General features: G+C 46.2%; 1 protein-coding gene across 1 annotated transcript in view; it reads right to left on the reverse strand.

Annotated features, from left to right (window-relative positions):
- The window catches only part of B3glct (beta 3-glucosyltransferase), an 88,763-nt gene that overhangs the window by 42,267 nt on the left and 22,395 nt on the right, over positions 1-24,101 (reverse strand). The window contains exons 3-4 of the mRNA XM_052168200.1: positions 20,958-20,997; positions 14,310-14,419 (exon numbers count right to left, since the gene is read on the reverse strand). Of these exons, the coding sequence (XP_052024160.1) occupies positions 14,310-14,419; positions 20,958-20,997 (150 nt within the window). The remainder of the gene's footprint in view (positions 1-14,309; positions 14,420-20,957; positions 20,998-24,101) is intronic.

The raw sequence follows: 24,101 nt of genomic DNA on the forward strand, positions 1-24,101 counted from the left end.
CTAAGACAGAACCAGAGCTATTGATCCAGGGCCTCTCTACTGTTACTTCTGAATTGTGTACAAATTTTTATCCCCTTTTAAAATTTGTAATGTGAACAAATAAGCATTCATGAATGATTATATAAGAGCCAAAACATGTATAAACTAATGATATTAATACTTGTATAATATAGAAATAATTATATTTGAATGCTAATGTGAACTAAGAAGTTTTTGCAAGTACTGTTAAAATCTTGAGATCGAAAGCAGGTGCTAACGAGTCACCAAGCAGCCATTAAAATCATGATAAAAGTACTATCCCAGTAGAAACGCCTTTGTGTCAAATGGAGAAATTGGTCTGATTCCTATGATAAAGCAACTTCTCATGTGAGAAGCAACCAGAAAGTGGCCAAGTTCGTTTTGCAATGTCACAATGAGTTGCATGCTTCAGTAAAGTTAAAATGGATGACACTGTTTTTCTTTTAAATTGAGGAGTGACTTCCTTTTCTTTTTTCCTTTTTTAAAGATGTATTTATTTTATTTATATGAGTACACTGTAGCTATCTTCCAAGGGCATTGGATCCTGACAGCAAACAAATGTAAATCCAGCTGTCTAACCGTCAGTGGGTCCCAACACACGTACGCATTCATTGGCTTCCCTAGGAAAGGGGTCTTGATACAGTGTCACAGCTGACAAATGATTTAGTCATCTGTTTGGTTTGGGTTTGTGGTGCTGGGGTCTCTGCCTCTGCTGAGTACGTACCCTACCACTGAGCTACACAGCCAGCCTGAGACTGGGAAATCCAACACAGAGGAGAACCACAAAGACCTGATGTCTAGAGATATTGACGGGGAAAAATGAAGAGGCTGGCACATGAGCACACACCAAAGTGGTGAATATTTAAATCGCTGTAAATAATTTTAATCGTTTCACAAAGTTAGCTTTGCACCACTTCTGTCTTTCTGCCTCTGTCTAGAAAAGCGTTCAATGATTTAATTCAATCGCTACTCGCCTCTCCTTTTCAAAGTCTACTTTATGCGCGTGCACGTGGGCCTGCATGGATGAATGTGCGCCACATGATTGCAGAAGCCTTCAGAGGCCAGGAGAGGGCGCTGGATCTCTGGAACTGGAGTTGAAGATGGCTGTGAGCCCCCATGTGGCTGCTGGGAACTGAACCCAGTTCCTCTGCAAGAGCAGTCAGTGCGGTAACCACTGAGCCATCTCTCCCGGACCCTGGTCTCCCTTTGTCCACAGATATTTCTCAGCCCTTGTGATTTGCCCTCACCTTCATCTTCTAAGCTAGGCTCTGAAGAAGAAGACTTTATGGTCTCCTCAGCCCACTCTGCAACAACATCAAGACGTTTACAGGTATCAGGTGAATATGCTAAGAGCCTGGCATCTAACCCCTTGGGCTCTGAACTGAGTTGCCAGGCCCACAAGTAAACTATAATGAAAATCCGCAGGAGGTGTGGTGGTGCACGTCTTTAATCCCAGCACTTGGGAGGCCGAGGCAGGCAGAGCTCTGAGAGTTCAAGGCCAGCCTGGTCTACACAGAGAGTTTCAGGACAGCCAGGGCTACACAGAGAATCCCTGTATTGAGAAAAAGCCAAAGAAAACTATTCACATCTGCTTATTATTATTATAACTACTTCTGCAAGAGATATGTATTTACCGTCATAATAGGCTGTATGATATGCTTCTTGGAACATATATGAGGCAGATTTATAACCTTTAAAATACGGTATTCATTTATAGGTTAGACTATTATGAGTTACATTATATTAATAGTCTTTCCAAGAACCCAAGTATGTGTATGTGTGTATATATATTATATACACATATTCCATATACCTGTCTTAATCATTAACTGTTTTTCTCAAAAGAAAATGTATTACAGCATTATAAATTTTATTTATAAGTGATGTACTTTGAACTAAACTACTAAATATATTTTTATAGCACATATATATTTTAACTAATCATTTTCTCATAAAAGCAGTAAACTCTGGTGTTTAAAGACCTGATTTCTGGAGGCCAAGTACTCCCATCTGAATCTTAGCTTTCTTTTTTTTTCCTGAGCCATGTGATCTTCAGTTCCGTCCCTGAACTAGCTGTGGGCCTGTTGTTTCCTGTACTGAGCTAACACAATAGCCAGGGGCACTAAGTCAGCTACTACATGCCAGGTACTTAATAACTATTAATATTATTGTTGGTTTTACAGTCTAATTTGAGCATCTACTATGCTCCAGGCACTAAGGTTTAAATGAGATGATAATGTTCCCTGTGAGCACACACACAACACACATCACACACTTGGTCCCCAGTTGGTGGTGATGTTCCGGACATCTAGACTGGCTTTGTAGTAGGAAGTATGTCATTAGAGGCCAGCTCTGGGGTTTCAAAATCTCCATCCATTTCCAGTATTCTCTTGCGCTTTTATCTCTCTCTACCACTCCCTCCCTCTCTTTTTCCCTCTTTCAGTCCCTCGGTCCTCCCTCCCTCTTCCCCAGGGTCCACCCAAGTGTGTGCGCATGCGCTCAGCTCTCCCTCCCTCCCTCCCTCTGTCCTTCCCTCCCTCTCTCCTGAGCTCCGCCCTCCCTTCCCTTCGACCTCCCTCCCTCAGTCCCTCCTCATTTTTGTACTTGTATGCCGTCTCACCAACATGGGCGGACCAACCCCTCCAGAATCATATGCCCATAAGATCCCTTTCTTTCATAAGATGATTTGGTCGCGGTGTTTCACCACAGCATAGAAAGGTCGCAAATACGCACCAGGTCTGACTACAGGAATAGAATCTAGAGTCGCAAAGAGAGCAACAGTGTCCCTGTCTGCTCAAGTGTCGCATTTCTAGTGAGAGGCAGGCCGCCCACAAATGAATCTACAGGAGAACAGCAAGGCCCTGTGCTATGAAGGAATAATACCAAAGTAAAGGGACAGCCTGCGGCCGCTGCTCACTAATGAACACGAGGTCTGAGAACAGCAGAACACAGTGCAGCACCAAAGCCTTGGAACAAAATGACGGTGATGAGCACCCAGTAAGTCACTCACGATTCCAACCAAGTTCCCAACGGTCTCCAGCCCAAGCCCTGACCCTGTGCATGTCTCTCGCTGGTCCCTTAGGCGCCACTTTCCCAAACACAGCTCAGCCCCTCGGCTCAAGAGTAGTACATCTTTCTTCATCTGCTGCTTCTATCCACAGGGGTCCCGCAAACTTACAATCTCGAGGCTCCCTTACAGCCTCAAGGCTGTAACTTTCACAGGTCTTTGTAGGTGTGCTTAGGAGTGTCATTGTCTGTGTTCTCAAGGTGCTATGTTTGTGTAGACCCGCAAAGCAATTCACTCAGCCAGAAGCACTGTGCCCCTTCAGTACAACTGGTGCCCTGATGGGCAACCCGGAGAGGCTCCCCCTGGCGACATCACCTCAGCATCTGCATAGGACGCTCACCTCATGTGCACACCTGAAGATACTGACTCTTAACTTGGTCCCCTGACTCCACTAACACACCAATTGTGATGGTTTGTATAAGCTTGGCCCAGGAAGTGGCATTATTAGAAGGTGTGGCCCTGTTGGAGTAGGCGTGTCACTGTGGGCGTGGGCTATAAGACCTTCATCCTAGCTGCCTGGAAGCCAGTATTCCGCTGACCTCCTCCAGAAGAAGATGTAGAGCTCTCAGCTCCTCCTGCACCATGCCTGCCTGGATGCTGCCACGTTCCTGCCTTGGTGATAATGGACTGAACCTCTGAACCTGTAAGCCAGCCCCAATTTAATGTTGTCTTTATAAGACTTGTCTTGGTCATGGTGACTGTTCACAGCAGTAAAACCCGAAGACGCTGATGTTAACTCTAGAGAACAGAGGTCTAAAGCAACCTGCTTTCTCAGGTTCCTGACTCCAAATCCTCCATAGCAGCACTCCATGACCATGCCCGATCACGAGGCATCTTCCACCCTTGGGAAATCGGAGCATCTACCACCTGCCTCCTTCATGACCTTTTTTTTTTTAAAGCTTCAGCTGCCAATTTGACATAGCCAAGAGTCCCGGGGGTTGGGGGGAGGTCTCAATGGAGGGATCCACAAGATCAGACTGCCCTATGCCGGAAGTCTGTAAGAGACTGTCCTGGTAAATGATTGATGTGGGAGGAGCCTGGCCACCGCGGACCCCTGGCAGGCGGGTTTGGATTGTAAAAGGAAACGGACTGCATGGGCCAGACGGAGCCAGCCAAACGTGTTCCTCCATGGGTTCTCCCTCCCTCGAGTTACTGCTTAGAAGTTCCTGCCTTGACTTCCTTCAGTGATGGACTGTGAGACATAAGGCAAGGAAACCCTGCCTTCTCCTAAGCTGTTTTTGATCATAGTATTTAATCACAGCAATGGAAGGCAGGGAAGAGCAATGGCCAAGGCCCAGGTCTCTCCAGACTCACAGAGGGCTTATGTCTAGGACCGTAAACAACATATATGCACAAGATAGCTTCTCTGGCATGCAACTCTCATCTTGAGTCACAGTGTCCTGTTTCCTGTGCTGCAGAAAATACACTGGGTGAAGGCGTGCACATAAGAGCAGTTTCTGAGGTGGAGATGCTTGCAGTAAGTTTGACAAGCTGGGTTCAGTCCCTGGGTTCAATCCCAAAGAGGAGAGAGCTGGCTCCAGCAGCGGCCCACTGTGCACTTGGCACAGCAGGAACTTCTCAGACACAAACACACACAGAAATATGCAAAAGATGCCTCTAAGAATTCTAGGTATGCACCGGGCAGTGGTGACACACGCCTGTAATCCCAGTACTTGGGAGGCAGAGGCAGAAGGATTTCTGAGCTCGAGGCCAGCCTGGTCTACAGAGTGAGTTCCAGGACAACCAGGGCTACAAAGAGAAACACTGTCCCCCCTCCCCCCAAAAAAGAATTCTAGGTGTATATCTAAAAGAAATGGTTACTTTAGTGAAAGAATTTATATTAAAAAGTCCTATTTTCTCCTGGGATATTTTACCCAGGTACTTGCAAAAAATAAATACTTACTACTAATAATATTTATTATATGTTATATTACAGTGCATTATATGTTACAATACTTTTATATATTATATTACAACACGTTATTACTAACATATCACTGTGCAAAAGTAAATATTTATTAATAGATATTCATAAACTGAATAACAATAGATATGCAGTAAGTAAATGGATGGATAATTTCTTATTCAACAGCAGAGTAATAAATTCTCCTGTTTCATTTAAATAAGAAGACCTTACATGATGAACATCTTATTAACATCTATCAATCGCTACCCAAAAGAAGAGGTTTTGAGAAATTAAACATACATCTGTTTTCATCTCAAAAAGAAAGTATCATGCTAACACCAAAAGGCTGATGAAAGCCAGGGACGGTAGTCCGAGTGCTCTAGAGGCAAGTGTGTGTGTGTGTGTGTGTGTGTGTGTGTGTGTGTGTGTGTGTGTCGGGGTGTGTGTATCTGAGTCTGAAATCTACATAGTGAGTTCAGCCAGGGCTACACAGTTTTAAGACTGTGTCAAAAAAAAAAAAACAATTTTAGGCAATAAAGTGGCACTGCTGATTCTAACACTAACCTTCTAATGAAGTACCTCACACCATCTCCCTGCCAATAAAATAAATTTCTAAAATTAGCATGTGTGAGGCCATCTTTCTCCGGCTTCTTGGAGCCAGACTGTGCCAGCCTGCCGGGCTTATGTTCTGGAGATGGGGTTGTTTTAATCTAATGAGCCAAGGCCTGTCTAACTCAGCTCCAGGGGGGGAAAATGGCGATTTCCAAACCTTTCTGTGAACAGGCATAGGAATAATTTATTGGTGAAGCTAGGACTCTGCCAGGTTGTAAATTAGGCTCAGAGTCTCCCCACAATAGAAGGCAGTGGAATCAGAGGCTGTATGGGTTGGGTAGGCGTGAGGGGAGAGGAGAGGGCTCTGAAGGAGCTGGCACAGCTTCGTCGGCCGTGGCTGACAGCAGAATCGTCCGTCTGACCCAGATCTGGCCCAGGTCAAGCGTCTCTCATAGCAGCAGGTATGGTCTCTTTTGGTGAAACAGAAGTCTATCGAAGTCTATCTCGTCCACCGTTCAGCCCGTTCTTTAGTCTGGAGCATTATTCCAAGCTTTACCCGCTGCCCCTCCCGTCCTGATGGCTTACAGTAACTCCCTTGACCCCCATCTACCACCGTGACCCTTTCCTTGTGCTAAATGTAATGAATATTCTCCTCGTAGCCTCTACAGAAGGCGCCTGGACCCTTGCTTGACTGGAAAGCACTACACACGATGTCATGGGGCGTTCTGTCTCCTTTAGTTCTTTAGCTCTTTCAACCTCATCGTTTGTTTCACTGTAAAGTGAAACCCCTTCGGTTTCCATCATTTTAGGCAGGACAGCTGGTAACGGGATTCCACATTCTGGAATGTTTGAAAAAGAAAATAGAGGACTCAGATAATAACAACCTTTCTTTGTATCCCAACATGGCGGCAACAAACAAGAAAAGGCGGCTCCCACAAGTAATTCCTTTGAGAAGGAATTGTGCCAGGTTCAAAAAACAAAAGTCAAATCGTAATCGGCAGCCAGATGCTATGGGCCTAACAGGCATTTAAAAAGAAAGCAACTCAGGTGTCTGATTGACTAGGAAAGCCGCCTGCACAAAGGCTTCTGCAGGGCCCTTCCTTCGCTCAACTCTGCGCCTGCGCATCTGCGCGTCTGCGCCCCTCTTTAGAGAGGGGGCGGGGTGCAAGCTGGCTAGCTGTAGGAAAAATGGCATTCCGTCAAGATCTGCTTTCTTCTATGTCCCTCAGATTTAGAGACCGTGCTACCCATCGTTCCAACATTCCTCTCCCTTCCACCTCACCTAAAAGGGTCCTAGTGTGTCCCCAGCCCCATGCTTGCTGTACCCACGAGGATGACTGTCCCACTTCCAGACCCGCTAGGCATCCCAGCGTATACCTTTCTGAAAATTCCCGCCGTTACCTTCCAGAACTCTGTTCTAAATCCATATCCTCCAGGTGATTCTCCCTCTCTTTGTGACCTAATTTCTCAAAAGTCTCAGCCCTGCCTCATCTCCTGCCTCACAGGCAAAACTGGTACAACACCAACTCACTTTCCACGCAGGGTGGTGCTTCTTAAATGTCGTTACGTGGGCATCGCTGTTTTCACAAACCTGTGGGTTGTCTAAAATCTCCTTTTCATGTAAACTGTGGTAGAATAAAGCTACAAAATCCGGCTGCAGGGGCACAGTGACATGTAGACACATATCCTGGAGGTCATGACGGCCACGCACAGTATCAAACACTTACCATCTGCTTTGAAGTAATTACAAGAACTAGAATGTCCCTTTTCTAGATTCCTCTGTGACCCTTCACACTAAGGCAAGCGACAACAGCAGTCAGCATATAAGATAACACTTGGCAAAACCTGATTTTTTTTTTTGGTAATTCACTGATTAGAAAAAGAAAATGGCCGGGCGGTGGTGGCGCACGCCTGTAATCCCAGCACTCTGGGAGGCAGAGGCAGGCAGATTCTGAGTTCGAGGCCAGCCTGGTCTACAGAGTGAGTTCCAGGACAGCCAGGGCTATACAGAGAAACCCTGTCTCGAAAAAACCAAATCCAAAAAAACAAGAGAGAGAGAAAGAGAGAAAATGATGCTAAAAACTTGAAATTTCAAAGTGACTATTAACCGCATGTCAAGCTTCAGTACAAGCAGGAATGTTCTAGAACTCAAGAAAAATGGTTTCACCCGTCCTGCAGCCACTCAGAGCACACTACTAAATTCCACATCGCGCTGGTACAGGTGCCTATTCCTTATTCACTCTGTAAAAATGAAAAAAGGAATGTTTGTGCTTTTAATAAGACAGAGTTTCAGCACCTTGAGGCAAAACAGGCCCAGGTAACGCCAAGCACAGCTAGAAGGAGCCGCTAATCACAGGATCGCTTCCATTTTTGGCGCCTTGATTTTTTTTTTTTTTTTTTTGGCAGACTTCAGAGAAGCGTGCAACCTGACAGGGGTAATGAATAAATAAACACCAGTTTCTGGGAATCTGCTGCTGTGGGAGGCACAGATATTTTGAGCTATCAGATAAATATTCAAATGATAAATGCTAACTGCTGATTGCCCCTCACGGGGCAACTTTTAAGAACGCTCTCAGAAGGCGAATCCACAGACAGACGCGCCGAGGGCCCCTCATCTGTGGTCCTTGCACGCGCCCACCACGGTTCCAGCGAGACTGACAGCTTTCCCCTCTTCAGCTATCACAGCTCCGAGGCAGGCTGAGCTGCCAACGAGTTCCCAAAAGTATGCCAATGCCTTGAAACAGTTCGATTCCAACGAGGGAGCGTCCCTGCTTTACAAGGCGAGGTCTCCTTGCTTGGTTGGTATATCTCAGCTATTAATTCTCAGAAGATGACCTTCTCTAGTGCTCCTAGAGTCCCAAGGCAAAGTATCTCGTCCCTGTCCGCCCCTCGAGAACTGTCTACAGACCCGATGCTAGCTGTCAACTATTTTTTAAATCTCTGAAGTGCCGTTCACGGAATTAAACCCAAGTTTTAATCCCGTATGAGAGATAAAAAAGCTACATAAAGAGAAAAAGATCCAGGACCAAGCATAGCTGCAAATTCTGCAATCTTTTGATTGACAAAGCCTTGTTAATCCACATTTGAACCTGCCTGAGGCATACAGCACACTCCAGTGCTCGCCAGCAAATTAAGTCTGAGCATTACAGACCCGTTCTCCCTACTACAGCATCCACAGCTGAGCCCCAGCGGGGAAGAAATGTCAGGGTAACAGTAACAGTTGATCTTATAGTCAGAAGGGGGGGTGTCTCTTTATCATTTTAGGCTTTATTTACTATCACAGAAATTAAACTCCGGGGGCCCCAGGACATTTAATGGCATTACTTAACTACACCGCTTTAAATGTAAAACCAATATCGCCACCTAGTGGCCAGCAGACTCCTAACTCACCGAGGATGTAAATAGGGGGGGAAAAAAAACAAAAACAAAAAACCCAAAGATTAAATATAAACTTTACAACTAAAGTGAATCAAAGGCGCTAGAGGAGTCAAAAGCTTCAGACAAAAGGAGCCACTTCTAAATGTTAAACGCTGAGACAGTAAATCGATGAACACACGGTCTCTAATATGGTAGTTGGCATTCCACACAGGTGCTCTGTCAGGGACACAAGAAAGTAAAGGTGAGTCCTGCCTCGCTCTGGTGTCTGAGCATAGGACAGATACACAGCGGGACAAGAGGTGCCATGAAAGAGGACAGCCAGAACTCCAGGGATAAGATGTGTACAGGTGATGACAATGTCCATTACTAGACTGAGGTCACTAGCCTGATCCAAAATACTGATAGCTATGGGTTTTGCTTTGCTTTGATTTCCTTTTTTTTTTAATGTGCATGTGTATTCTGCCTGCCCACATATCTATGAATCACATACATGACGGCATGTATGTGATTCATAGACATACGTGCCCACAGAGGCCAGAAGTAGGTGTCAAATCCTCTGGAAACGGTTATGAGTCTCTGTGTAGATACTAGGACCCAGACCCAGGTCCTCGGAAGAGCAGCCAGTGCTCTTAGCCCCTGAGACATCTCTCCAGCTCCTGCTAATTCTTTTTGAACGATGGAACTTTAAAAACATAGTTAAGTGACACAAGCCAGTCCCAAAAGGATGATTACTCTAAGAATCGTCCCCCTCGCCCAATCTATGCCATCCATAGCAGTCACATACAGAGACTGGAAGTCAAACAGGCTTACTTGGGGCTAGAGAAAAGGAGGGGCAGGGACTTGTTTGGAGGTTCACAGTGTTCGTTTTATCACATAAAAGGGCTCTGGAGATACATGAGGCTATTCCTGATGGGACTGAGCTGTGCCCGTGACACGGTCATTTGTGGGCTCAGCAACCAAGAGCACTGGCTCCTCTCACAGAAGACCAGGGTTCAGTTCCCAGCACCTACATGGGGGCTCGCAACCCCCTGTAACTCCAGTTTCAGGAGATGTGATTTGGTACACAGACCAAAAAAAAAAAAAAAAAAAAAAAAAAAAAAAAAAAAAAAAAAAAAAAAAAAACCTCATACACATAAAATTAAATCAATTAATCCTTTTTTCACTTGCTTTTAAAATAAAAGAAGCATCTATCACAGTAGAGGGGGGAAAATGCTCAGAAAAAAAATGAATTTCTGGGACTCAGGGTAAGTCACACAAACACAGCTTAGTTCTGGGTGATCAGAAATTAATGGAATTCAACCTGCTCTCTGCCTTCGACACCTGTGGAGGAGAAAGATAAACAGGTAACAAGTAATAACACAGAGCGAAGTGAATATGACAGCTTTGTACACGAGACAGAAGGTCTGTACAAGATACAGCAGGTTTGTACACGATATAACAGGTTTGCACATGTTACAGAAGTGGGGCCAGGAAGGCTTACAACCAGAGATCAAGTTGGTACAGAGAGCCCAAGTACCGTGACACCTCCCTGTAATCGCAGGACTTGGAAGGCAGGACTCACCTAGCCCTATCCCATCAATGTGTGCACATAAATGGGTGTGTGCACACACTCGTGCAGTTACCCTCACAGGCCACAAGGGGGCATCAAATCCCCTGGAGCTGGAGTTGTATAACCGCACTTATCAGTCAAGCAGGAGGACCTGACTTCAGATCCACAGCACCCAAGTAAAAGCTGGCCACGGTGCTGAGAGGAAGACCGGGAGTGGGTGGGTCCGGAGGCTCGGCGGCCAGCCAGGTCAGCCCTCTTGGACCTACTGGGTGAGCTGCAGGCCCCTGAGAGATCCTGTCACAAAAGAAGGAAAGAAAGGAGGGAGGGAGGGGAGAGAGGAAAAGAGAAAGGTGGGGGAGAGGGGGGGAGTGAAGGAAGGAAGAGGGGAGGACAGACTGCTAAGAAATACACCAAGGTTATCCTCTGGCCAAACACATGCACAGGCCCAAATGTACACCCAGGCACACACATAAACACAGATACACACATATACAATATATAGACACCCATACATTCATACACATATACCACAAACATACATATACGTGCATATACATATGCATACATGTACACATATATAGACACCTATATACACACAAACATAGGCACACACATATATACATTAACATACACATGTATGTATACACATATACACACACATGCACACACACACACAGGAACTGTGGAAGGTCACCACTGTTCTGCTAGATCTCTCTCCCTCTCTCTGTCTTTCTCTCTCCCTCTCTCACCCTCACTCTCTTTCTCTCTCCCTCTCCCTCTCCCTCTCTCCCTCCCTCTGTCTCTCCCTCTCTCTCTCTTTCTCTCTCTCCCTCTTTCTCTCTTCCTCTCTCTCTTCCTCCCTCTCTCTCCCTCTCTCCCCCATCTCTTTCTCTCTCCCTCTCTCTCACTCCCTCTCCCTCTCTCCCTCTCTCTCACTCTGTCTCTCTTTCCCTCTCTCTCCTCTCTCTCTGCCCCTTCTCTCTCTCCCTCTCTCCCCCTCTCTTTCCCTCTCTCTCCTTCTCTCTCTCTGCACCCTCTCTCTCTCCCCTCTCTCCCCCTCCCTCCCCCTCTCCCTCTCTCCCCCCTCTCTCTTTCTCTCTCCCTCTCTCTCACTCCCTCTCCCTCCCTCCCTTTCCCTCCCTCTCACTGTCTCCCTCTCTTTCCCTCTCTCTCATTCTCTCTCTCTCTGCCCCCTTTCTCCCCCTCTTTCCCTCTCTCTCTCCTCCTCTCTCTCTGCCCCCCTTTCTCCCCTCTCTTCCCCTCTCCCCCTCTCTCTCTCCCCCTCTCTCCCTCTCTCCCCCCTCTCTCCCTCTCTCTCCCTCTCTCTCCCCCTCTCTCCCTCTCTCCCCCTCTCTCCTTCTCTCCCTCTCTCTCCCCCTCTCCCCCCACCTCTCTCTCCCTCCAACTCTCTCTCAACTCAGTGACATTTGGGTCTAGTGTACAGGAAGCTAATGCTCAATTCCCAGAAACAAAACTAAACCACTAGAGATATGAAGGGGCACAGTCTCCACGCCTGATCACACCATTGCACTGGCTAGGAGAGAGCCTCGAGCCACCCTCCCCCAGAGTCTAGAATCAGTGCTAAGAATCCAAAAGCCCCAAAAGAAGTAGGCACAGCCAGTCCAGCGGCACCTTCCATGTGTATGCGTGTGTGTATACATATATATGTGCATGTGTAGGCATGCAGCATTTTCACATGTATGTTGTATGCATGTATATATGTGTACATATATTTGCATTTAATACTGTGTATGTGTGTGTTACATTTTATAATTTCTGTTGTTTCCCATCAGCAGGTACCCAAATATATCATTATCTCTGAGCCAAGTCCTAGGAGCCCCACCCTGCTCCAAAGATCCAGGGGGACTTGCCAGATGCACACGTGTGCATACACACACACACACACACAAAGGACATGCAGAGAAAGAATAAAGGGTGGTTGGCACAGTGTATCATCCATATTGACAAGAATTGTAGCAGAGTTATTAGAGGAACACACCAACCACCTCTGTGAGATGGAAGGTATTATTCCTGGGAGCAGGACACAGGCAAGAGCACATGGGAAAGTGTCCCCGCGGTTCCCCCGGGAGTAAGTGACCCAGTCTCAATGTGTCTGAGGTCATCACTAACTACATTTGGGGAATTTCTAAGGTCTGCCTGAGGGAATTTACGCAGTTCCTGCTTGCCTGGGCCAGAGAGAGAGAGAGAGAGAGAGAGAGAGAGAGAGAGATTATTCAGGCCTCCGGGGTTCCCTACTTTGGTGGCATTCTGCAGTGCACTGCGAGAGCGCCTCTAGTGGAACAGACAGAGATAAGCAAGAGAGAACACTGGTCCACAGTCTTGAGGGCCAAGGCAACAGGTGAAGAAAGGGTGTGTGTGTTTGTGTGTGTGGGTGGGTGGGTGTGCGCGCAAGCGCGCACACTTCATAAAGAAGAAATATCTGTCAGCCATGTTGCTGCACACCTTTAATTCCAGCGGAGGCAGAAGCATGGGGATCTTTCTGTAGGCCAGCCTGGTCTACATAATAAGTTCCAAGCCAGCCAGGGCTACAGAGTGAGACCCTGTCTCAGAGGAAGAAGGAGAAGAAGAAATAGAAGAAGAAAGAGGAAAAGATGAAGGAAGGAGGAAAGAGAATGGAAGGAGGTAGAAGATGGGAGAAAAAAAGGAGAAAGCATCCCAGCGCTTGGGAGGCAGAGGCAGGTGGGTTTCTGAGTTCGAGGCCAGCCTGGTCTACAGAGTGAGTTCCAGGACAGCCAGGGCTACACAGAGAAACCCTGTCTTGGAAAATCAAAAACAAAAACAAACAAACAAGCAAAAAAAACCCAAACTCGTGCTCCTCTGAGACATACATAAAGCATTCTTCATGTAAAGGTTCTCCATGCCCTGCCCGGACACCCATCAGGCCTTGGTCCAGCCTCTCCTCACAGTTAATGCCATCGCTGGTGACTGACAGTCATGTCAGGTACAGGGCTGACACCTGTCACCCTCAGTGCCTGCCTCAGGCGCCCTGGGTCACGCCCAAAGCATCACGGCCATGGGCCTGCATGACAATACACCGTTCTAATTACTCAGCTTTTAGATACTTAACCTCTTAGTGTATTTGATTAATAAATTTTGATAAATAAAAATTGATAAATTAATTTTATCTTATGTAATAGAGGTGTGTGTATATGGGGAAAACCCGGCATACAGAATCCAGGTTCATCTGTGGCTTCAGATACCCACTCGGAGGCTGGAACTGTGTTCTCATCAAATAAACGGAATGTCGTATAAGAAGGCAGAGCTTCCTCGTTCAAAACACCTGCACTATTCAGAACACCCCAAAGTGTAGTTCACACATCTTTCAGTTGTCATTAACATGTTGCTATATGTGTTTATTTTTTCTCTCCATAATCCTTCTGGGATATTACACTATAAATCAGACTGAAAGTTCAATTAATGGTTCCCAGTTGAAAAGAAAAACACAAATTAAGACACTCACAGAGGGTGCACTACACTAAGATTAATGAGGATGTTATTTCAACATGAAAATCGCCTCAAAATGTGTTGCCAAAAGTTTGCATGTTAATTATCCCTATTTCTTCAAAATATCATTTCTTCCATTGTATTCTAACAGTTATGAAAAAGCCATGATAGCCCTACACAGTTACATAACTCATAATTAAATATACATGTACGATGCAGGAACACTTTCAGCAATATTCAACATTAAATAAATAGAGTGAGTCCTGAGAGCTATTCTCACCTAAATAAAACTGATTTTCTACAGATTCAGAAAACCATAAATATCTCAATATATACGTAATTAGCCCCAGATACCTCTGGGTATCTCTACGTACCTGCGTCAGATTTGCAGCCTGCTTTAAGATGTTTCTTTTCAACTGTTCTGCTCTCCTGGCATGAAAAGAATTACTTTGACTCTGGATGACAAACACGATTTCTTTTAAGTCTAAAACAAACAAAAGAAAAAGTTCTCAAGGTTTTCTTTTAAACAGTGATTAAAATAAACTTGAACATCAGCATAAGACTACAGTTATAAGGCAAAAATTCAAGCAACAGAACCAGAAGGGAAAATTCTACACTTTTAGAAATTTTATCAGTATGGGTATTTTGCCTGCATGTGTGTATATGCACCATGTGTGTGCAGTACCCAAAGAGGCCAGAAGGGGCGTCAGATCCCCTGAAACTAGTGTTACAACAGCTGTGAGCCACTGTGTGTGTGCTGAGAACTAAACCCAGATCCTCTGCAAGAGCAGCCAGTGTTCTTAGCCAATGAACCATTTTACCAACCCTGAACTTTTTTTTTTATTTCTATAACTCTAGAGCCAAAATCTTTTCTACCTTTAAAGCCATGTCCTAGAGGTGTTATACAAACAAGATCACTGCACTAGACCAAGCCTTTCATATCAAATACAACTCTCCTTCCGCATCTGCAAAATGAACCACCACACCATCCAGTGACCTTCCGACAGTCCCAACATAATCATACACTGTGCTATGGTGTGAACTGTGCCTGCCACCAAAGATGTATGCTAGGTTGCAGCCCTCAGAACGTGATCCTGTTTAAAACTCAGTCTTCCAGATTCATCAGGCTAACCTGAGGTCATTACAAAGGCTCCTATCCCAGTATGACTAGTGTCCTTATAGAGGTGGAGAAGTGGACACTCAAATACGCAGGGCAAAGACGGGGTGAAAACACAGGAGTTGTTCTGCAAGCCAAGGAAGAGCCTGGAGATCTTCCCCAACAACCCTCGGGAGTCAATCCTAAAGACAAGTTCACTGCAGATTTAAGTCTCCAAAATTCTGAGAGAGGGAACCATTTTGTTATTTGACAAAAGCAAACTTTTGTCACAGTCAACGCACATGAAGAAAAGACTTCCTTTGGCTCTCAAGTTTTGGTGGTCCCAACCCACCCTCACTTAGCCCTACTGTCTTCTGCCGTTGAAGGCAATGTGTGGTGAGTGTTGAAATGTCCCTCACAGGCTCATTCTGAAAGCGTGGTCCGCTGTGGGACCATTCGCATCGAGTTGGGCCCCGTTGCAGAAGCAACGATCCTTGTTTCACTCCTGGCTCCCTGCTCACATTCTGCTTTCTGATTGGCTATGATGTGACTTCCCCACCTGACTGAAATGCTCTAAAACCAGAAGCCCAGATAAACCTTCCCTCCTATAAACTGTTTCTGCTAAGGACTGTGGTGGGGGAGAGAGTCCCAGAAGCAACAGCACGGGCCTATCCACCTCACCAAAGCCTAGGAAACAAAGAAAGGCACAAAGAGTCCAGGTCCCAACATGGGTCCCTTCAAGGGCATGCATGGCCCCAATCACCTAGCCTCTCCCCTCTTCAAACTTCATCATTTCCTGACAGTGCTGTGGGCTGGTGACCACACCTTCAATATGTAGATTTTTAAGAAAACACACAATAACTAAACTACAAGAGCTTAGCAAATGAATATGCAATATTCCAAAAATGTTCCAGATGGCCTGTTGTGGATGGGCCTGGTGCTGTTCTTATGAACCAATCCCCTGATGAATAAAGGAGCCAATCACTGGGCGAGTAGGTGGGACTTCCAGGTTGGGTGGAAGAGAGAGGAAACAGGAGAGAGTTAGTCCTCTTTGGCATTAGGACAGCAGAGGGGTAAGATGTAGCTGCTAGAGTTTCCCAGTATAATGGTGGATCCACAAGGATTTGTCACCAGAGGAATCAGATTTTAATAAGGCTTACAAGATTAGGTTTTAGTTGTTGTGCCCAGAAATTGAGTTACCATTGTTTCTGAGCTAAGTTTGTGTGTGTTTTCCTTCACGTGGCTGTGGATCGTCTGGGTCCAAGAGAGAAAGGTACTGGGACAAAGTATGGGTTTGCTAGATGTGCACCACAAAGGCCGTGAGGGATTTGAAGCACGGGGTTGGTGTGGTAGCGAGCTGGGTGGAGAGATTGCGGAGTTCAGAGTCAGAATCTCCACAAGATAAAAACAGATGGGCCAGTGTTCATCAGTGGCCAGGCCTCCGGAGCAGAGGCACAAGCGCAGGAACGTTCAGGTTCATTGTTTTTAATATTTCCCTCAACAATGGCCTTTGACGGTGACATGAGGTCCCAGAAATTTCAAATAAGCAAGGCAACAATTTCCGCCCTGCTTCGCAAGGTGCTGGTCAGTATTGTGTGTTATCTCTAGGAAACCAGTCACAGCCACCCCCACAGAAGACAGAGAGTCCCACAGCACACTGAGTGCAGGACCCACCTCAATACGGCCAGCACAGGGCAAACCTCCGACTCCCCGGGGGGAAGGCCCACCCCCCAACCCATGTGACTGTTGCTCGGGTCACTGTCAGGAGAAACACATCAGGCCTCCTCAGATCTGAAATCAGAAGCTCATGGAGCCAGGGTTGAGCGAGATATCATTTGTGACCTCTAGCCGGGTTTATGGCAAACAGAAATGAGGTCCTTCCTGCCACCAGAGGCCTCCTTCTTTAACATTTCAGACCAAGAATGTTAATTTGACTTTCACTGTATTCAACTGTGTTTTATCATTCCATTCGGTTCTAGTGTCCTGTTCCTTTATTCCCTTGTTCTAATATTCACACAACTGATAGTTCCACGGGGAGCCATCTAAAAATAATCAGAAATGGTCTTCGGCTAAATAAAATTCAATAAATATTTTTAAAAAGAAATTCTAGGCAAGCTACTGAATATGACCTAGTTCCTTTTCTTGTCTATATGAATAGGAACATTTCATGTATATGTTCTATTCTAAGCGGGCTTCTGGCTCTATAAATTGAGCACAGGGATAAGGTCAAAAGGGAGTCTTCTTTCTCAAGCAAAACATTATCTTTGATCTCCCTGTAATATAAATATAAAACAGTGGCTCTCAGCCTTCCTAATGCTGCGACCCTTTAACACAGTTCCTTACACTGGTAAACTCTCCAGCCACAGAATTATTTCATTGCTATTTCATAACTGTAATGTTGCTACTGATAGGAATCATAATATCTGATATGCCACCCCTGCGAAAGAGTCATTTGACCCCCACAAAGGGATAGCAACCCACAGGTTGAGAAACACTGATATAAACTAACACATCAAAGGCCCAATTATAAAAATGGCTTTTTGTTATGCATGAAATAGGGGCTGGAGAGAGAGGCTCAGTGGTTAGAGCACTTGCTACTCTTGCAGAGGACCTGGGTTCAGTTCCCAGCACCCACAGGAAAGCTCAAAGCCATCTGTAACTCCAGTTCTAAGGGATCTGATGCCCTCTTCTGGTCTCTGTGGGCACTGCACACACATGGTGCACACATGTAATGAAAATACTTATATACACAAAATATTTTTTTTTTTTTTTTTTTTTTGGTTTTTCAAGACAGGGTTTGTCTGTGTAGCCCTGGCTATCCGGAAACTCACTCTGTAGACCAGGCTGGCCTCGAACTCAGAAATCCGCCTGCCTCTGCCTCCCAAGTGCTGGGATTACAGGCATGCGCCACCACCGCCCGGCAAAATAAATGATTTTAAATAGTAAAAACAAAGGAATGGAATAAATAACCTTAGGGTGATTTCTTCCAAATTTTAATTAAATTGAAGATGCATTTCCTAATGACACAAACCCCACTTAACCCTAAGAAAGCATGTGGAAAGAAAAACTGGAAGCCACCTGATTATCTACCAGAAACCTATGTAAATCAGAATACTACACAGCAATAGAAACCAACTAGCCCGGGGCTAATTAGCTATCACTAATTAATTAAAACAGTAACTAAGACCACATGTATAAATCTAGATATTCTAGTTTAATCTCACAGGTAGAATGTTATTATACTGCCAAAATACAGAAAAAAAAAAAGGAAGGAAAATCTGTATGTCAGTAATTCACAAAGTATAAGCAGAAATATACACCATGTAGATAATACTGTTTGAATTTACTTGTTGCTGTGATAAACAATACTAGTGCAGGGTTAATTTGGCTTACAGGTTACAAGCTATCTTCCAGGGAACCCAAGGCGAGAACTCAGGGCAGGAACCTGGAGGCAGGAACTGATGCAGAGACCATGGAGGGACTCTGCTTAGTGGTTGGCTCTCCCTAGCTTGCTCAGGCTGGTTTCTTATACAGCCTAGGCCCACCTGCCTAGGCCCGACACCGCCCACCGTGGGTCAGACCCTTCACTACCGGTCAGCGATCAAGAAAATAGCCCATGAACATTCCCATAAGGCAATCTGATAATGACAGTTCTTCCGATGATGTTCCCTCTCTCTCTGGGTATCTCTAGCTCGTATAACATTGACAGTAAAAGCTACCCAGTTACACCCTACGTATATGTCACTTAAAAGCATAAAAGATTCCATGGGTGACAAACATAACTGGAGATAAGGCATAAAAGCTTTCAGTTCTCTGAGTAATGCCTTCCTTCTTAGCTTGGATATGCAGGATATGCAGGTATTCGTTGCATTCACAGTGTCTCATAAGTCCAAATTATTTCCTAATAGATTCTGTACTACAACAATCCACCTGTCAAAAGGCTAATCCTATGCTCACCACGTAAGCAGCCCTGAGCTCCGCCAGCTCAGCAAAGATACCGTTGTTCTTCCTCTCCAGACAACAGACCCTCCGTGCAGGAAAAAGGCTGTTCTAGAAAAACAAAAGCAAATTCTTCCCCCTTTCAGGCATCTCCGTCATGTGAGTCTTGGTCATCCTTGAGTTTTCCACATAGCTGAGATCATACTGGCCCTCCCTGTTCCGTGGACTATAATTAGGTTCGCTCCGCACTCGGTCTGCATCTTGAGTAACCTGCTCAGACTCAGGAGCACAGACGCAGCCCGGACGGAAGCAGAAGAGCCGGGTGCCGAGCCAAAGCCTGGTCCGGCCATGGAACTGGGTAGAGAGCCAGAGTCACTAAAGGGTGACATAGAAGCACAGAAGACAGTGGGCACAGAGGGACCTGCTGCATTCCTTCAGAAGGGCTGCAGCTTCCTGCACAGCTGTACACAGTAGCAGAGGAAGCAGGTGAGTTACTAGAGCGCCCACACTCCGCCCTGTTTCTGCAGCATCCGCATGTCCGCAGGAGTCCGAAAACACTCGAAAAAGATTTCTGGCGCCCAGGTGATGAAGTTAGAGGGTGGGTGGGCTCAGCCAACTCACATCATGAAGGATTTATATGCATGCTAAGATGCCAGGACTAGGAACTAACTGGCTTCAGACTGGAAAGGCATCAGGAGCCACGTGGAACCTGAGGCGTCAATGCTTTCCCAGAGGAGGGGAACCTGTGCTGGGGACAGATGTATATGGGAGAGTTATCTGGGACATGGCGTGGGGCGGATAAAGGAAAAGGGAACCGTGGATAGATTACCCACTCTGAAAAAGAACCAGATTGATCTAGTTTGTTGCCGGCAGGGGTGCACGCGCTTACCGTCCTGCTGTTCTTTACATCTGAAATAAGAAAAATTTTCTACCTGTAGCCTGAGTGCTCCCTCCGAGAAGTCAGGCTCTGGACGAGTCCTGAGCCCAGCGCTGATCTCCAAGGCCATGTGGCCTTCTGACTCTGCTGCCAGGCTCCAGGCTGTGAGAGGGGGGTTCCCTCTTTCCTGCACACTTTGGCTGCTATTTTCTAAACTCTTTGCTACAGGTTGCCGTCAGCACACATGTCCACGACTCTAAATGATAGGCAGCGTTTCTCCTCCAGAGACAAGCACTAAATGGACGGCCCAGAGAATACTTCACACAGATCAAAAGCCACGTGAGCATGTTCTCCCGCGTTCTTCATGCTGGCAAGCTTTAGGGGAGCCAAAAACCACAAAACCTAACTCCTAAGTATAACCAAAAAGAAAAATCCACCTCGCTACGATATAACCTACAACAAATACACAGAAGCACATTCCTTGCAGGGTCTGGGGAGCGGGGAGGGTACACACTCTTAATGCCAGCACTCAGGAGGCAGAAACAGGTAGATCTTTGTGTGTTCAAGGCCAGTCAGAACTCCACAGAGAGAGCCTGTCTTAAAAAAGAAAAAAATCATGGGACTGGAGAGATGGTTCAGTGGTTAAGAGCACTGGCTGCTCTTCCAGAGGACCCAGGTTTGATTCCCACTACCCACATGGCAGCTCACAACTGTCTTATGACTCCAGTTCCAGGGGATCTGACACCTTCACACAGACCCATATGCAATCAACCTACCAATGCACTTAAGGTAAACATAAATAACTCTTTTTTAAAAAAAAAAATCATTGGAGATGATTCAGGGCTGGCTGGGGACTTGAGTTTGGAGCCCCAGAACCCACATAAAAACCAGATTCATTAGGCAGAGACAGAAAAGCATGGGACAAGATGGCTGACTTTGAGCCAGCAGTTCAGAGAGATAGCCTGCTTCAGCACATAACACAGAGAACAATAAGGAAGACATGCGCATACACGCATACCTGCACACATGTGCACCCATAAATATGCAAACATAAATAGACACATGCATTATACCATAGACACGTAAAAATAAGGAAACTCCACTACTTACCTATGTCATGTCTCCTTGGTAGACTACTTTGCCTCAAATCCTGTATTTAAAATGAAAGAGACATGGATGAATTCCATCATTTAGCTGAACCACAACATGTTGAATAAAGATGACTAATCTGAACTAACATGTGGTAACAGGGCTGGAGGATGGAGCTAAAAGCCACCCTAAAGTAAGGAGGCTGGAACAGAAGGGGGCAAAGCAGGCACCACAAGCATCTACATTGCCCCAGAAGTTCTCTGACAAGGCTGTGCCTTTAAGATTGCTTTATTTTTAAGTGTGCGGGTGTTGGCCTGTACATGTGAATGTGCACCATGGGTGTGCAGTACCCGCTGTGGCCAGAAGAGGGCGTCAGACTCTGCAACTGGAGTTACAGATAGTTGTGAGCTGCCATGCTGGTGGTGGTAACCAAAGCCAGGTTCTCTGCAAGAGCAGCCAGTGATCTTAACCCCCTGAGCCATCTCTCCAGGCTGGGCTGTGTCCTTAGTGCATGACCTTAGGCAAGTTATTTATTTGGGCTAGAAGCTTATTCCTCCGGTATAAAACTGCATTCCGGGAAAGTTAGTTCTAAAGACCTTGTCAACTCTAAAACATCACAAGAGGACCAGACCCAATGTGAATGCAGACAGGACTAGCCTCAATATGAAAAGGTCTCCTAGCTCTTGTCTTTGCTGAGCTCAGACATGATATGTGGTGGTTTGAAAGAGAACGCCCCGTCCCCTGTAAGCTCGTATATTTGAATACCTGGTCACCGGTGAGTGGAATTACTGGGAAGGATTATGAGATGTGGCCATGCTGGAAGAGGTGCGACAACCCTTCCCAGTGCCTCTCTGGCTCCTGCTTGTGGATCAGCTGTAAGCTCTTAGCTACTGATCTACCGCCATGCCTGCCTGGCTGCTGCCGTGCTCCCCGCCATGATGGCCGCAAGCCCTGGAACCATGAACCCCCCCAAATTAAATGCTTTCCTTTATAAGTTGCCTTGGTCATGGTGTTTTGTCAATAGAAAAGTAACTGAGACACTATGTCACAAGGAATGTTAACACATCATTCCCGCCTGAGAAGCACCCCTGAAGTCCCACGGGGGAAGGCAGGTGACAGCAAGTGCCGTGGCTTGAATGTGTCTCTCAAGCCACCAAGCAGACCAGGTGGCACACAAACTTTAGTCCCAGCATTGAGGAGGCAGAGGCAGGCAGCTCTCTGAGTTCGAGGCCAGCTTGCTCTATAGAGTGAGTTCCAAGGCAGCCAGGGCTACACAGAGAAACCCTGTCTTGGGGAGCAGGGGCACACCATCCCAGAGTCGAGAGAGATGACTCAGTAATTAAGAGCATGCTGCAGCCGGGCAGGGATGGTAATCCCAGCACTCTGGGAGGCAGAGGCAGGCAGATTTCTGAGTTTGAGGCCAGCCTGGTCTACAGAGTGAGTTCCAGGATAGCCAGGACTATACAGAGAAACCCTGTCTTGAAAAAAACCAAAAACCAAAAACCAAAAAAAAAAAAAAAAAAAAAAGCATTTGCTGCTCTTGCAGAGAATCAAGGTTCTGTTACCAGCACGCTCACACTCATCTGCAACTCCAATTTCAAGGGAACAGATTCCTCTTCTGGATTTCATGGGCACTGCAAGCACACAGTACACATCCATGCATCAAGACAACATTCATACGCATGAAAGAAAGAAAGGGGTGGAGAGGGAGGGGGGAGGAAAGGAAGGAAGGAAAGAAAACATCATCCCCAACTCTGCAGCTTTGAGATAGAATCTTCCCAAGGTAATAGATTCACAGTGCGACGACTGTGGAAGTGTGCTCACTCTCAAGAGTGCATCTGCCTAGCCCACCCTCCCCTACCATCCCCCACCCTCCCCCCTCCCCCCCCCTCTCCCTCCCTCCCCCCCTCCCCCCCATCTCTCTCTCTCTCACACACACACACACACACACACACACACACACACACACACACACTCTCGCTCCTTCACTGTTCTTCCTTCTGCTATGGAATGACTCAAGCCAACAAGGCATCTAACTCCTCTACCCTGGACTGCCCAGCCTCTAGAACTATAGGGAATAAAAGCCAGTTCTTTATAAGTCACCCAGTCTTTTATTCCAGCCTTTTGTTATAGTAACGCACAGTCACTAGAACTCTTGGGCACAAAAGGGTCCCTCAGGGCTGGTGAGCCCCAGTCCCACAAAGCTTGGCAAAGGCACAGAGTCAACTTGATCCTGACCCCGAGCAAAGCACAGGAAACCTGCAAATTCGCTGAGAAAGGGCAAAGCATCAACAGCTCAGCCTGCCATTTCCGGTACCTTCTCTTCAGACCAGGACAAAGTTTTCTCCCTAATTGCTCCTTTTTACATTTTTTGGCAGCTCCATGGTATAATTATGGCAACAAGACACCACCAGTGTCATTTGATTTTCTTATAGGCTAAAATAAGAAATGCAATTGTGAACATTTACCAACAAAACATGGAGTCACTTAAAAGCTAAGGCAAAGCCACAAAGAAAAATGGTCTCTATGGATGTCAAAGGGACCAGGAGACAAGGCAGGGACAGAGCTGAAGGCAGGGGTGTGATTGACAGGTTGCATTTTAGGAAACTATCTATGCCTCAAGAGAACTAAGGCTGCTGAGTTGGGAAGATTCCACAATGGATGCTGATCTGTTAAACCCCAGGACCAAACAAACAACCGCTCATTGAATCCTGATGAAACAATTAGTTTTGGAAGAATCTGGAAGAGACTGGGCAGCTAAACCCCTCTCATGGCATCAGACCAAGCCGGGTTAGCATCCCAAGCTGTCCAGAGTGGGCATCAAGAGCCCACACCTGAGGCTGGAGAGATGGCTCAGCGATTAAGAGCACTGACTGCTCTTCCAAAAGTCCTGAGTTCAAATCCCAGCAACCACATGGTGGCTCACAACCATAATGAGATCAGACTCCCTTTTCTAGAGTATCTAAAGACAGCTACAGTGTACTTACATATAATAAACCAATCTTTTAAAAAAAAAAAGAAAAAGAGTCCACACCTGATCAGAAGACCCTCCACTCTCAGTGCAGCTGGGCCAGGCACCAGGACACCATGGGCTCCCACCATAACTGCTACCTGTCCCTGCTTGAAGTGCCTGCTCCTTCTTAATAAGCCACAGAACCAGCTATC

This window comes from Apodemus sylvaticus, chromosome 22, assembly GCF_947179515.1.
Source record: "Apodemus sylvaticus chromosome 22, mApoSyl1.1, whole genome shotgun sequence".
NCBI classification, from domain to species: domain Eukaryota; kingdom Metazoa; phylum Chordata; class Mammalia; order Rodentia; family Muridae; genus Apodemus; species Apodemus sylvaticus.